The 16,130-nt window shown below is 36.2% G+C and overlaps 1 protein-coding gene across 1 annotated transcript; it reads left to right on the top strand.

Moving 5' to 3' along the window:
* Window positions 1–303: 303 nt before the first annotated feature.
* On the top strand, window positions 304–1,266 carry OR8B12H (olfactory receptor family 8 subfamily B member 12H). The gene has a single exon (XM_001502090.4). It carries the CDS (start codon window positions 316–318, stop codon window positions 1,264–1,266), a length of 951 nt encoding a protein of 316 aa, XP_001502140.2. The 5' UTR covers window positions 304–315.
* The last annotated feature ends 14,864 nt before the right edge of the window (window positions 1,267–16,130 follow it).

Below are 16,130 nucleotides of genomic sequence, written 5' to 3'. Positions count from 1 at the left end.
TGAATTAAAATCTAAGAGACTTCTATCTTATTTTTGGTATTTTTTTCTCTAGAAGCACAAGTTCTTACTCTGGAGACTAAGTTTATCTTCATATTTTTCATTGACAGTAAAAGTCACTTGGGTTGTGTAGAGAGATCCACAGCAGACAGTTAACAACCTTCCTATCATACCAAAATTCCAAAATTCTTCCTCTTTATTCCACTCTCAAGAATTGGGATTTGATACTGGACGGTGGTGGTGGTGTTTCTTTCTTTCTAAATGGTTCTCTTTTCTTGTCTCCACAGACGCCCCTCCTGTATTCGTCTCCTGAGGAGAATGGCAGACGAGAACTCTTCAGTGACAGAGTTCATACTTGCAGGCTTAACAGACCAGCCAGGGCTCCAGATACCTCTCTTCTTCCTGTTTCTAGGTTTCTATCTGGTCACCGTGGTGGGGAACCTGGGCCTGATAATACTAATTGGGTTGAACTCTCGCCTGCACACCCCCATGTACTTTTTCCTCTTCAATCTCTCCTTAATAGATTTCTGTTACTCCACCACCATCATCCCCCAAATGCTGAAGAGTTTTGTGTCAAATCAGAACGTTATCTTGCATGCAGGGTGTATAACTCAATTCTTTTTCTTCTGCTTCTTTGTCATCTCTGAGTCCTTCCTCCTGTCAGCGATGGCATATGACCGCTATGTTGCCATCTGTAAACCACTGGTGTACATGGTCACCATGTCTCCTCAGGTCTGTTTACTCCTCTTGTTGGGCACATATGTGATGGGGTTTTCAGGGGCCTTGGCCCATACGGGAAACCTAGCAAGTCTGACCTTCTGTGCTGACAACCTTGTCAATCATTTCATGTGTGACATTCTTCCTCTCCTTGAACTCTCCTGCAACAGCACTTATGTCAATGAGCTGGTGGTCTTCATAGTTGTTTCCATTGGCACTGGAATGCCCATTGTCACCATCTTCATCTCTTATGCTCTAATCCTCTCCAGCATTCTCCACATTCATTCCACTGAGGGCAGGTCCAAAGCTTTCAGTACATGTGGCTCCCACGTAATTGTGGTCTCTGTTTTCTATGGTTCTGCAGCTTTCATGTATCTCAAACCACCTTCTATTTTGCCCCTTGACCAAGGGAAAGTGTCCTCCCTGTTCTATACCACTGTGGTGCCCATGTTAAACCCATTGATCTATAGTTTGAGGAACAAGGACGTCAAAGCTGCCCTGAGGAAAACTTTGAGAAGAAAAATATTTTCTCGAGAAAGGAGTAGTATTTGAGGAAGGAGATACAATGCTTTGTTTATTAATGTGTTTGTTTTCAATTAAGGATCTAAGTTTAATTGGTATTGAATAGAGAAAGAGAACTGAGGTCTGGAGACTGCAGAGTGTGTCATGTGGGTGAGGTGAATAGGCCACCTTCCGTGGTAGTAGAGGAAATGGCAATTTGTGAGGCATATAGTGAGTTGATTTTGTATCCTGGCTCTGTTTTTTAGTAGTTGTGTGACTTTGAGCAAATAAGTCAATGTCTCTAAATATTAATCTCTCTTTTTTTTAAAAGAGAGACAATGATCTTGACTTCATGGGGTTTTTGAGAGAATTAAATGCAAGGCACTTAATGAATCTTACTTCCATCCATGCTGGAATTCTGTTATCCAGTTTAAGCACTTCCTCTAGCTTTTGCATGAGCTAAGGAAATCTCCTCATCTTCCTGGATCTCTGCTTAGTCGTGAGAAAATGGACTCTTCTCTAACTCTCATTTAAAAAGTATATTAAATATTATTAAAGTATTTTAAAATACATTTTGACTAAGTTATACTTATACATGGTAAAAATCAAACAATATGAGTGGAGATTATACAGTAAAAATCTATCTTCCTCCCATCTAGTCATTCCATTCCCAAATTCTTCTCCTTATATGCAACAATTGTTGCTAATTCCTTATGAATCCTTAAAATTCAAACATCTGTCTCTCTCTCTGAGTATATAATATACATATCTAGTGTCCATTGTTGTCTTAATGTAGTATAAAAGGGTATATAAGAAAGATTTTTTCAATGGAAACAGGAGTGGATGGCATGGAGAACTTTTCAGAAGTAACAATAAGAGGAGTCAACCACAGAAGAGGCATGGGAAAGGATATTGGTGAGAAGGGGAGGGACAGCAGAGGCATCATTGGCCCTGGATGTGTCACTATGGGCTCAACCCTGCAGTCATGGAGTAACATTTTGTCCCCTGATCTTCTGTCCTCACCCCATGGTTGTACCACTTCCATCTCTTATTGCTGCTGTGATGAGGTCAGATCCCTTGATAGCTGAAATGATTGCCAGGATGGTAAATGTTTTTAATGTATCACATGGTTCTAAACATGTTTATTCATCTGTTTTCATGAATGAGGGCATGGTTTTTCTTTTTCTGATTCTGAAAGCAACTCCTATTTATTCTTGCAAATTTGGAATATAAAAGATGTATGAAGAAAAAAGATTACCTATATTTCAATGTGATAGTTTGCATTATTGGTCAAAATTTGTCACTCTTCCAGTATTATGCATCCATACCTTTGCAATGGTGTCATAGCGGTTGGATATATTTCACTGATAATTGATGGTTAGCTTGGCCACATGACCCATTTTGGCAAATAGGATATTAGCAAATACGATGTAAGTAGGTGCCTGGGATGTGTTTTATGTGTTGGGGCTTTCCCTCTTGTGCTTCTGCTGTTGTGTTGAGAAGAGCTTTTCCTGGACAACTGCTCCTGCTTCCAACTGATTCTCACCATGAACACATGTGGATCCGATATTGAATCGGAGATGCTCACCTATGACCAGACAAGATGAGCCACTACAATCATCTTGTAGACATGTGAGGAACAAATATTCATTGTCATATTCCTTGAGATTTTGTGAGGTTGTTATATAGCAATAGGTAACTGATACATTCCATGTTTTGTGCTGGTCTCAGCTTATCAATAACCAATATTGCAGCTGGGCCAGTCTTTGTGGTTCTTGTTATGATTGCAAGATACCTTTCAGCAATAACCACCAGGAAACTTTGAAAAAAATAAAGGTTTGTTACTTATAGGACATGGCAACTACATAGCACACCTGAGATCACACAGCAAAGTTGCAGGTAGAGAGAGAGAGAACACATGGGCCTGGAGTTCTGCTTTTATTGAGGTTGAGGGTGGGAGCCTAGGGTTTGGCAGGCTCACTATTGGTGAATAAGAACAGAAATTTGAAGCTAGCAAGGAGAAAAAACAAGTGGCCCAAATGATCAGTTATTGAAATCAACCAAGATCTCTAAAACGAAGGTGCCTCAGTTGAAAAAGTTGGCCTGGCTCTTTATCTAGTTGTGTGTCTGGCAATTTGTTTATTCAAGATAGCTTAAGTCAGGCATTTGCATTGCCAAAAAGAAAAAAAAAACACTGTCAGGATTTACTCTACACTCAATCATTCAGAGATCAGGAAAGGAGAACCACATTTGGAGTATGAAATTTTCTTCCAGTGGGATCATACTATGTATACCATGTTATAAAATGTTTTTAACTTGTCATTATAACGTGAACTTTTTTAGCTATCAATAAATATTTTTCAATTATACCTTTTTATGGATTTCATCATATAGGTATGACATATTTTATTTTAACTTTTTCCTATTGTTGAACAGTAAAATTGTGTCAAGCTCTCCAATGCTTTATTACTATAAATAATACTGTGATTATCACTTTGTGTTAAAATTTTTGCTTAGATTTCTGATTATTTTCTCAGAAGAGATTCCTATTTTCTTTTCATTATTTTTTCAATTCAAAGTATTTCCAATTTTCTCTATAATCTCTTCTTCTTTGACTTATTTGTTATTTGAAAATGTGTTGTTTAATCATTCTTTTCTCAAATATATTTTTGCTAAATTGACAGGAGATCAGAGCTCCAGGCTCCTGTCTTCTCTTTGTCCTTTGGTCATCCTGACTTGGATAATTCTGACTTTAACTACTCTATATACTTTTTAATCTTTAGCTTTTCCTTGTAGGTTTCTTCAATTCCTCTATCATTTCCTCCAAAATAGAGACCTTTGTGACAATTGTCATCATCTCGTATGTCATCATCATTCCCTTCTGCTGTGTGTGATAATCCAGTTTTCCCAACACCATTTATTGAAGAGATTATCCTTTCCCCATTGAGTATTCTTGGCTCCCTTGTCAAATATTAGATGACCATATATGCTATGGTTTATTCATGGGCTCTCATTTCAGTTCCATTGGTCTCTATGTCTGGTTTTTTATGTCAGTTCCATTCTATTTTGAAATTAGGAAATATGATGCCTCCAGCTTTGTCCTTTCTCAAGATTTCTTTGGCTATTCTGGATCTTTTGTGGCTCCATACACATTTTAGGATTGTTTTTTCTATTTTGGTGAAAACTGCCACTGTAATTTTGATAGGGATTGCATTGAGTGTATAGACGGCTTTGGGTAGTATGAACATTTTAACAATAGTAATTCTTCCAGTTCATGTGCATAAAATATCTTTCCATTTATTTGTGTCTTCTTCAATTTCTTTCATCAAAGTCTTATGGTTTTCAGTGTAGAGATATTATATATCCTTGGTTAAATTTATTCCTAAGTTTTTATGTTTTTGATGGTATTGTGAATGCTATTGTTTCTTTACTTCTTTGCAGATATTTTGTTGTTAGTGTCTAGAAATGCAACTGCTTTCTGTATGTTGATTTTGTATCTTACAACTTTACTGAATTCATTGATTAGTTCAAAATTTACTGAATTGGTTGATTAGCTGAATTCACTGACTAAGTTTTTGGTGGAGTCTTGAGGATTTTCTATATAAGATCACGTCATCTGCAAACAAAGACAATTTTACTTCTTCCTTTTCTGTTTAGATGCCTTTTTATTTCTTCTTGCCTGATTGCTTTGGCTAGGACTCCAGTTCTATGATAAATAGGGGTGGTGTGAGTGGGCACTCTGACCTTTTTCCTGCTCCTGGAAGTGAAACCATCAGCCTTTCACTGTTGAGTTTGATGTTAGCTGTCGGCTTGTAATATATAACCTTATTATGTTGAGGTGGTTTCTTCTATACCCAATTTGTTGAGAGGTTTTATTACGAAAGGATGTAGTGTTTTTTCAATGCTTTTATACATCTATTGAGATGAATCTTTCATTCTATTATGGTGGTGTATCACGTTTATTGATTTGGATATGTTGAACCATACTTCTATTCCAGTGATGAAGGCTGCTTAATCATGGTGTGCAATTCTTTTAATGTGCTGTTAAGCTGTTTGCTAGAATTTTGTTGATTTTTCTGTCCATATTCATCAGGGCTATTGGCCTGTAGTTCTCCTTTTGTGTAGTGTCCTTCTCTGGATTTGGTATTAGCATAATACTGGCATTGTAAAGTGAGTCTGGGAGTGTTCCTTCCTCTTCAATATTTTGGAAGAGTTTGGGAAGGTTTGGTATTAATTCTTTTTAAAATGTTTGTTAGAACCACCAGGGAAACCATCTGGTCTTGGGCTTTTCTTTGTTAGATTTTTGATTACTGATGCAATTTCCATACTTGTTGATCTGTTTGGACTTTCTATTTCTTCCTGATTCAGTCTTTGTAGGTTGTACATTTCTAGGAATTTATCTGTTTTTTCTACATTATCGATTTGTTGGTGTGTAGTTGTTCACAGTAGTCTCCGAAGATGTTTTGTATTTCTGTGGTATCAGTTCTAACATCTCATCCTTCATTTCTGATTTTATTAATTTGTCTCCTCTCCTTTTTCTTAGTTAGTCAAAGTCAAGGTGTGTTAATTTTGCTTATATTTTCCAAAAACCAGATCTTAGTTTTGTTGATCTTTATTATTATTTTTCTGGTTTCCATTTCATTATTTCTGCTCTGGTCTTTGTTATTTCTTTCTTTCTCCTAAATTTATACTTGTTTTTCTTTTTATGTGCCTTGTGGTGTAAAGTTAGGTTGTTTATTTGAGATCTTTCTTTTTTTCTTACTGTAGTCGTTTATCATTATAAATGTTTCTATTAAAACTGCTTTTGCTGTAGTCCGAAAGTTTTGGATGTTGTTTCTCCATTCCTTTTGTCTTAAGATATTTTTTATTGAGGTAACATTGGTTTAAACATTATGTAAATTTCAGTGATATGTTATATGTCTCAAGATATTTTTTGATTTCTTCTTTAACCCTTGGTTGTTTGGGAATGTCGTTTCATTTCCACATATTTGTGAATTTTCTAGTTTTCCTTCTCTTATTGATTTTTAGTTTAACACCAGTGAGGTTGGAAAAAGATACTTTGTTTCTGTGATTTTAGTCTTTTTAAATTGCCTAAGACTTGTTTATGACCCATCATATGATTTATCCAGGAGAGTGTTCTGCATGAATTGAGAAGAATGTACATTCTGTTGCTAATGGATGGGATGTTCTGTATATGCCTGTTCAATTGATTTGGTTTAAAATATAGTTCAAGTTCAATGTTTCCTCCTGTATTTTCTGTCTGGATGATCTAACCATTGTTGAAAGTGGGCTATCAAAATCACCTACTCTTTGGGTTGTTGTTTATTACTCCCTTCAGATCTGTCAGCAATTAATATAGTTAGATGCTCTTATGTTTAGTGCATACTTTCTAAAATTGTTATATCCTTTTGATGAATTAATCCCTTATCATTATATAATGACTTTGTCCTTGTGATCAATTTTAACGAACTCTATTTTGTCAGATATAAGTATAGCTACTCAGATCTGTCAGCAATTAATATAGTTAGATGCTCTTATGTTTAGTGCATACTTTCTAAAATTGTTATATCCTTTTGATGAATTAATCCCTTATCATTATATAATGACTCTGTCCTTGTGATCAATTTTAACAAACTCTATTTTGTCAGATATAAGTATAGCTACCCTTGCTTTCTTTTGAATTCAAGTTGGCTGGAGTATCCTTTTCCATCTTTTCACTTTGAGCTTATGTTTTTCCTTAAAGCTGAAGTGATTATTTTGTAGACAGCATAGAGCTGTGTCTTGTTTTTTATCCATCCAACCACTATATGTCTTTTGATTGGAAAATTTAATTCATTTACATTAAGAATCATTATTGACAGGTAAGGACTTACAATGCCATCTTATTAATTGTTTTCTGGCTACTTTGTACTTCCTTTGTACATTTCCCCCTCTCTTGCTACCTTCTTTTGTGAATAATTTTCTGTTGCAGTACGCTTTTGATTCGTTTCTCCTTATATTTTGTGTATCTACCATAACTTTTTGTTTTGTGATTACCATGAGACTTACATAAAACATTTTATAGATAGAACTGTCTATTTCACCTGATAGTAAGTTAACTTCAATTACATACAAAAACTCTACCTTTCTACTCTCCCCACTTTCATGTTTTGATGTCACAATTTACTTCTTTTTATATTGTGTATCCATTAACAAATAATGTAGTTACAGTTATTTTAGTACTTTTGTTCTTAAACTTTTATACTAGTGTTATGTAGTTAAGACACTGCCATGTTATGGTATGAAAATATTCTGAATTTGACTATTTACTTACCTTTACAAATACATTGCCTATTTTCAAATGACTAATTAATGTCCTTTCATCAGCTCGAAGAACTCTTTTAGCATTTCTTGTAAGGCAAGTCTAGAGGTGATGAACTCCCTCAGCCAGTGAGTATGGCTTCAAATGCAAACCAATGAATCCAGGGTCCATTCCCCCAAATTCTCCTTTATCAAGCTCTCAAACACTGGGCCACTAACCACCTCCCCTAATCATTGCAGAGCTATGTTCCAGACAACTGGAGACAGCCTTTATGCCCCAGAAGAGGCTGAAAGTTTTCAAAGTAGCCAATCCTAAACCTACTTACTGTGCCTTGCCCATTCTTTCCTGTCCAAAACACAATAAAGATTCTTGTTCAATTTCTTCCTCTTTTTCTACCTCCTGATCAATCCTGCTGCTTCCTTGTTTGGTGCCAAAGATGTGGCACACTCGATTCTCTTGGGAACTGTGTATGTGAAAAAATGTCTTTAAAAAAAATGTTATTATTCTTTAGAGCATTTTCAGGCTCACGGCAAAACTGAGCAGAAGGTACAGAGATTTCCTACATATCTCTTGCCTCCCCAAATACATAACACCCCCATCAGCAATATCCACCTTCAGAGCTGTACATTTGTTATGATTGATAAGCCTACATTGATACATCATTACCACCCAGGATCCATAGTTTACATTAGGGCTCTTTCTTGGTGTTGTACATTCTATGGATTTAGATAAATGTATAATGACATATATCCACAATTATAGTGTCATACAGAGTAGCTTCATTGCCCTAAAAATCTTATTCATCCAAAACTCTTCACTACCACCTGGCAACCACTGATCCCTGTACTATCTCCATAATTCTGCCTTGTCCAGATCGTCATAGAGTTGGCTTCTTTCAGTTAGTAATATGTGTTTAAGTTTCCTCCATGTGTTTTTGTAGTTTGATAGCTCATTTATTTTTACCACTAAATAGATTGTCTAGATGTACCAAAGTTTATCCATCCACGCACTGAGGGACATCTTGGTAGCTTTCAAGTCTTGGCAATTATGAATAAACCAGCTATTAAGCTCCATGTGCGGGTTTTTGTGTGGACTTAGGTTTCAACTCCTTTAATAAATACTAAGGAGCACAATTTCTAGATTGTGTAGTAAGACTAAAGTTTTGTATGGAGCTGCCAAAGTGGTTGTACCATTTTCTGTTCTCACCAGCAATGAATGCGTTCCTATTACTCTATATCCTTGTCAGCATATGGTGTTGTCAGTGTTCTTGATTTTGGGCATTCTAATAGGTGTGGAGTGGTATCTCATTTTTGCTTTAATTTGCATTTCCCTGATGACAAATGATGTGGAATATCTTATTTGCCATCAGTATATCTTCTTTGGTGAGGTATCTGTTAATTAGAAGATAAAAACAACGACAAACAAACACATAGCAATGGAGATTGGATTGGTGGTTACCATAGGGGCAGGGGGGAGGGTAAAAGGGGTGATTAGGCTCACATGTGAGGGGATGGACTATAATTAGTTTTTGGGTGGTGAACGTGATGTAATTTACACAGAATTTTAAATATATTATGATGTACATCCAAAAGCTATATAATGTTATAATCCAATGTTACTGCAATTAAAAAAATAATTAAAAACCCAAACATATTAACTCTTTGCTTACCACATATATTGCAGAAAATTTTCCCAGAGTTGCTCATCTTTGAATTTTGTTTATGTTAGGGCTTTTTCTTTTTTCTTTTTTTGTTATTTTGGTTTGCCATATAAAAGTTTTAAACGTTTATGTAATCAAATAAACAATTTTTTTCCTTTAAAAAAAAGAAGACCTTGGTCCATTTTCAAATCAGCTCGTTCATTTTCTTATTTAGTTTTCATTGATTGTATATTTTGGATAATAGTCCTTTATCAGGTATATATTTTTCAAATATTTTTTCAGAAACTATCATTTCAGTGAGAGTCATCTCCTGATTGTTTGGCTTTGCCTTACCTAAATAATGATAAAACCTGTGTTTTAAAACACTGTCCTTTACCCTCACTGGATAAGATCACATTTGGACTTGCCAACTTCTCAAAGTCCAGACTGAGAAAGGAAAGCCAGGTCCTCTCCTTTTTTCCATCTAGCCCCTCTCCTACAAGGCTGGTGTCCTCTATGAGGGTCCACTCATCTCTTTTGTGGCTGTCACTGGAACACTTTCACTCTTCGGAAGAACCCAGTAGGGCATCTCCTTGGTTTTGCAGTAAATGAAGGCATCAGAGTTTGGGTTAAAGTCATCCTAGTCACAAAAACTATATAGTTTTCACTGTAGGATGCAGCTGCAAGATGTGCATTTATCTGAGAATCAAGTTTTCAGTTTAACTTGGAGCTCTCCTAGATTTGAGACCACAAATTTCCAGCCATTGTGATAAGGTAAGCATTAAAGAGAATGTGATTTTTTGAGTCAGTCTAAATATGTGTTTGTATCTCTTATTAGGCTTTTACTAATGTGCAAGCTTGATCTAAGTATGTTAATCTTTTTTAAACTCTGTCTACTTATTTGTACAATGCAAACAATACCTACCTCATATGGTTGTTATGAGTACATATTGCATAATTTATAGCAATATTGTAGCATACAACCAGACACTCTTTCATTTCTCTTTTTCATTGTCCCCTCTCATTATATAAAAAAATCTCATTTAACATGATAATATTATTTGGCCTTAATCATCAGGAGGACAAAAAACAACCCATTTCATGAGTTTCTCAGGACTTCAAGGCTGAGGTACATAATATTACCAACAGTTTAGAATACTGAGACTCAGAGAAAATTGTAGCAAATATGACAGAAAATTTTATGTCAATGTTAATTGGTATCATTCCTCCTTCCATTTAGATAGGTAGGTTTTGCAATTCCTCTTCCCCTAATCCACCTGTCAGATAAAATGAGGTTGACTTTTAAGGAGTTTGAACCAGAAAGATATAGAGAGGGGCCAACAAGACTATCAGAGTGAGGGAGGTGGCTCTTTTCTGAAAAGGGGGAGACAAAATTTAAGACTGAGTACTAAATGGTGAGGTCTGCAGACTCTTTCACCTGCTGGATTCTAAGAATGTTTGTAGCCGTTCTATGGTCATCCTCTTCGACCCCTGAAATTAGAAGATTGTAGGGCACTTCTCTGGTGAAATGAGCTTGCCTAAGAGGGAACAACTACAGACACTGTTAGATGCTTGGCCTCTAATAAAGTGACCCACATAGATCAACCTTTCCTGAAAGCAAAGTCCACTAGTTGAAAAGTCCAGACCAATTACAATGAGAGTTCAGTCAACTTGTTACTGACTGTCTCTTAAATACATTAGGACAACCTAGTATCACTAGGGATTTGTGGGATGATTGTATATCAAAAAACAAAGAAAAATGTCTTCCAAAAATAGAATGTTATGTGGTTGTTTCCCTCTCAATTTGCTCAGTGAGGTGGCCTGTATCTGCTGCAATGTGTTAAGCCAGAGAGGTACCATGTTTTTATTAGTCAGACTCATTCTGATTGCAATGGGCAGGGAATTCCTATGGGAGTAATCTATGTAGGCAGCCTACTGGGCAGAGATGCTGGAGAAACAGATGCTGTGACAGGAACATAGCATTGAGGCATTCCTGAGCTAGAACAGAGGAGTGGGAGGAGCTTGCAGAGCAGCCATCTTGGAGTCTCTAGAGGACACTTCTTTATCTGTTTATCCATTGTTCTGATTCTCTTCATCTTTCCTCTTCCCATGTCTCTGCTTTCTCAGTTGGAACCTGTTGGGCCATAATAGTACAGAGCATGACAGGGGCCAGCACTTTGATGTTTTCCCTAGGTCATCCAAATGTTCTGACTTAGTCTTCTGATTTGGTAACTCTTTCCTCTCAGAGGCTCCCCTGGACTCTGAGGCTGACCAACAGGGATGTGTCTCTGTTGACTTTGCATTTTCGCAGCAGTTTGCCTGTAATTTGGTAACTCTTTCCTGGGATAGCTGACATTTTTAGAAGGTTTTCTGTCTGGATTTCTGAAACAGAGGAGAGGGAGAACAATGATGTAGAGGAAGGGAGTTGGTCTTGAGGGAGAGCTTCTTACTCTCCATTGTAAACTTCCAGAAAGAGGAGAAACAACTCTTTTCCCCATCAGTGGTTGAAGAAAGAGACAGTGGGGAGATGATGAAATATCCTTGGGAAGTGTAGTAAGCAAACATCACTGACAAGGAAGAGAATCAGAAATCCAAATTCCCAAATGGCCCATGTTTTCATAAATAGGAGTTCTGGATTTTCTGAATTACAATCTAAAGCAATAGATAGATATGTGTGTATTTGTTTATGTTTGTATGACTCATTGAAAGAAGAAAAGGGAAGTCTAAAGGGAAGAGTTGTGACCATTATCCAGGATCTATTTGTGTGACAGGGTTTGTTATGCACTTCATCTAAGTCATGCAATCAATATCTCTGGATGTGGATGTAAAGAAGCAAAAACAGACAAATGGGCCTACATCAAACTTGAGCACTTCTGTGAATCAAAGGACACAACCAATAGAGCAAATAAGAAAACTACAGAATAGGAGAAAATATTTACAAATTATATATGTGATAAGTTAAAATCCAGAATGTGTAAAGAACTCCTACATTTCAATAACAAAATAACGCAATTAGAAAATGGGAAAAGGACTTTGCTATAGACAAAATGTGTATGTTCTCCTAGAATTCATATGTTGAAATCTAATCCCCATTGTCATGATGTTGGGAGTTGGGCCCTTTTGGAGGTGATAAGATCATGAGGGCAGAGACCTCATGAATGGGATTAACACGGTTATAAAAGAGACCCCAGAGAGCTCCCTTTGCCTTCAACGATATGAGGTTATAGTAAGAAGATGGTTATCTATGAACCAGTAAGTGGGCTCTCACTAAACACTCAATGTGGTAGTGCCCTGATCTTGGACTTGTGGAGGCTTCCAGAACTGTGAGAAATAAATTTATGTTTTTTTTTATAAGACACTTAATCCATGCATTTTGTTATAGCAGCTGAATAGAACTAAGAGAGACTTGAACAGACATTTAACCAAAGATGATATATAAAAGGCCAATAAGCAAATTTAAGATGCTCAGAACCACTAATTATCAGAGAATGCAAGTCAAACCCACAATGAGATATCACTTCACACCTATTTGGATCACTAATAAAAAAAATACAGAAACCACCCAAGTGTTGGTGAGGATAGAAACAATTGGAATACTTGTGCATTTTTGATGGGTTTGTAAAATGATGCAGCTGCTATGGAGAACAGTATAGAGGTTCCTCAAAAAATTAGAAATTGAACTACCACATGATCCAGTAGCCTACTTCAGCAATATACCTAAAAGAATTGAAAGCAGGACCTCAAAGACATATTTATACACCCATGTTCATCCCAGCACTATTCACAATAAGCAAAGAGGTGGGAGCAACTCATTGTCCTTCACCAACGAATGAATGAAGAAAATGTCGTATATACATACATCGGAATATTATTCAGCCTTAAAAAGTAGGAAATTCTGTCGCATTTACAATATAGATGGATCTTGAGGATATGATGCTAAGTGAAATAAGCCAGTCACAAAATGACACTTACCATGTGATTTCACTTATATAAGATATTTAGTCAAATTCATAGAAACAGTAGTAGAATGGTGGTTACCAGGGGCTGTAAGGAGGAAGAAAACGGTACTTGTTGTTTAATGGGTATAGAGTTTTAGACTTGCAAGGTGAAACGTTCTAAAGCCCTATTTCACAACAATGTGAATATACTTAGCACTCCTGAACCATACACTTAAAAACAGTTAAGATGGTAAATTTTATGTTGTGTTTTTTTACCACAAAAAAAGTAAATAAAAAGTATAGCTAATAAAGTGTTATATAACATATATTCCTGCCTCTTACCTTGACAAACTGCTTTCATAATTCTGGAAGGCCACTTTCAAATTTACAATCTTGAGAATCTTTAAAGTTCCACGCCAAAAAGTGGTAGCACAGGGAGAGCTTCCCTGGTTCCCAGGTGCCTGCCCATGGGCCACAGCATCCTCCCTCTACTTCTCACTCCCACTCTCTGTACAATGTGAGGGGCCTACACATGCACAGGTATAAACAACTCCAGTCCACATGCCCAATTGCCATCCACATCCCTTGCATACAGCTTCTGCTTCACCACTTGATGGAGTGAACACAACAGTCTGGTCTGCTGTTGGAAGGATGGACTCAGAGAAAAGGCTTGCAGAGGCTCTGAAGGCTGAGGAGTCTAGCTCCAGGTCAAAAATCTATGTATGATCTTTCAGGCCTGACAATAGGCAATTATGAGGGCTTTTCCTGGCAGGCCTCAGAGTGTAAAGGTCCAGCTGGCTCTAGCCTTCCAAGTGTGGCAAAGGAAATACCCAACTCCAAGCAACTCTGGCCATCTCGTCTAGGCTCATATGGGTTCTTTGGTGAATTCTACCAAATATTTAAGGAGGAAATTACACCAATTTTCTTTAATTTCTCTTAGAAGGTAGAAGCAGAAGGATTGCTTCCTACATCATTCTAAGAGGCCATCATTATCCTGATACTTAAAGCAAAGGCAGTAGAAAAAAACCCTAAAGACCAATATCAGTTATGGATATAGATGCAAAAGTAATCAACAAAATATTAGCAGCAACCCCCCCAAAATTAGCAAATCAAATTAGCAAATATAGAAACAATGTATAAAAAGAATTATACACTGTGACTATGTGAGATTTATCCCAGTTATGCAAGGCTGGTTCAAAATTCAAAAGTTAATTAATGTAATGTATCACATAAACAAGCTAAAGAAGAAAAATCACATAAGCATATCAATAGATGCAAAAAAAGCATTTGACAAAATCCAAGATCCATTTATGATATAAAATCTCAGTAAACTAAAACTAGAGAAAAGCTTCCTTTATTGAAAAAGAACATTTACACAAAACCTACAGCTATCACCATACCTAGTGGTGAGCAACTGGAAGCTTTCTCACCAAGGCAGGAAAAAGGCAAGGATGTCCCTCTCATGACTGCTTTTCAATTAGTCTTAGCTAATGCAGTAAGACAAGAAAAGGAAATAAAAATTATACTGATTTGGAAGGAATAAATAAAATTGTGTTTATTCACAGATGACATAGTGGCTTATGCAGAAAATCTGAAAGAATCATCAAAGAACTCTTGGAACTAATAAGTATGGTTAAAGAATACAGAGTTAACATACAAAAGTCAATCTCTCTTCTATGTATCAGCAAAGACTAAGTGGAATTTGAAATTAAAAACACAATGCAATTTACAGTACCACTCCTCAAAATGAAATACTTAGGTATAAATCTAACAAAATACATACAATATTTATGTGGGGAAAACTACAAAATTCTGATGAATTAAATCATAAAAGAGCTAAATAAATGGAAAGGTATTCCATGTTTGTGGAAAGGAAGACTCAATATTGTCAAGATGTCTGTTATTCTGAACTTGATCTATAGGTTCAATGCAATTCCAATCAAAATCCCATTTGGTTATTTTGTGGATATTCACAAATTGATTCTAAAGTTTATATAGAGAGGCAAGAGTCAGTATATTTTGGGTAACAGTTCTTTATCATATATGCCTTTTGCAAATATTTTCTCACAAACAATCTTTTCAATGGCAGTCATCAGCAGATCTGTTGACTTTGCCATACCTAAATAATAATAAAACCCATATTTTAAAACACTGTTTACCCTCACTGCAAGAGATCACATTTGGATTTATCTACTTCTCAAAGTCTGGACCGAGAAAGGAAATCTAGGTCCTCTCTTTTTTTCCATCTATTCCCTTCTTCTTATAAAACTGGCTTCCTGTAGGACCCTCATATTTCTTTCACGGTTTGCACTGGCAACTCTTTCACTCTGCAGAAGAACCTAGTTCTATCTCCTTGGCTTTGCAGTAATTGAAGGCATCAGAGTTTGGATGAAAGTTAGCTTGATCACAAAGCCTATGTAGTTTTTACCGTATGATACTACTGCAAAATATGCATTTCTCTGAGAATTTAGTTTTCTTTTTAACATTGAGCTCACCTAGATTTGTGATAATAAATTTCCAGTTGTTGTTATAGTTTAAGCATTAAAGAGAGCCTGATTTTTCCTAGTTGGTCTAAATAAATGTTTGCATTCTTTTCTGTCAGTGAACAAAGATATATCTAAAATAATTGAAAGTAGGACCTCAAATACATCTCCGTTTGTTTTGTGTTCTCTCAAGCGCAAATTACAATTAATTTGGGTAATATTTTTCTCTACAGAAGATGATAAATCAATGAAGAGCTCTCAAACTCATTGCTAAAATTTCTAAATTTATGTTACGTTACAATAAAGATAGATACATGTTTACCAGAGGGCCAAGGAAAAACAAAGAAACAAATAATTGATCTCAAAAGGAAAAAAAGTGAGCTTAAAACCAGCAAAGACTTAAGCAGAGTAAGGCATGAAAGATGTGAGAAGGAGAAAGGGAAGAATAAAGATGAGTAAATGCACATAATCTGTCACTTTGAGAAGTGGTTGTTCCCCATTCCAGTGAGTGAAAAATTTTAGAGGACTTCTTGCCTATATTTCTATCCCAGTTT

This window comes from Equus caballus, chromosome 7 (assembly GCF_041296265.1).
Source record: "Equus caballus isolate H_3958 breed thoroughbred chromosome 7, TB-T2T, whole genome shotgun sequence".
Classification (NCBI taxonomy): Eukaryota; Metazoa; Chordata; class Mammalia; order Perissodactyla; family Equidae; genus Equus; species Equus caballus.
Note: the sequence above shows the minus strand (reverse complement) of the source record. Positions and strands in the feature narration are given on the sequence as shown.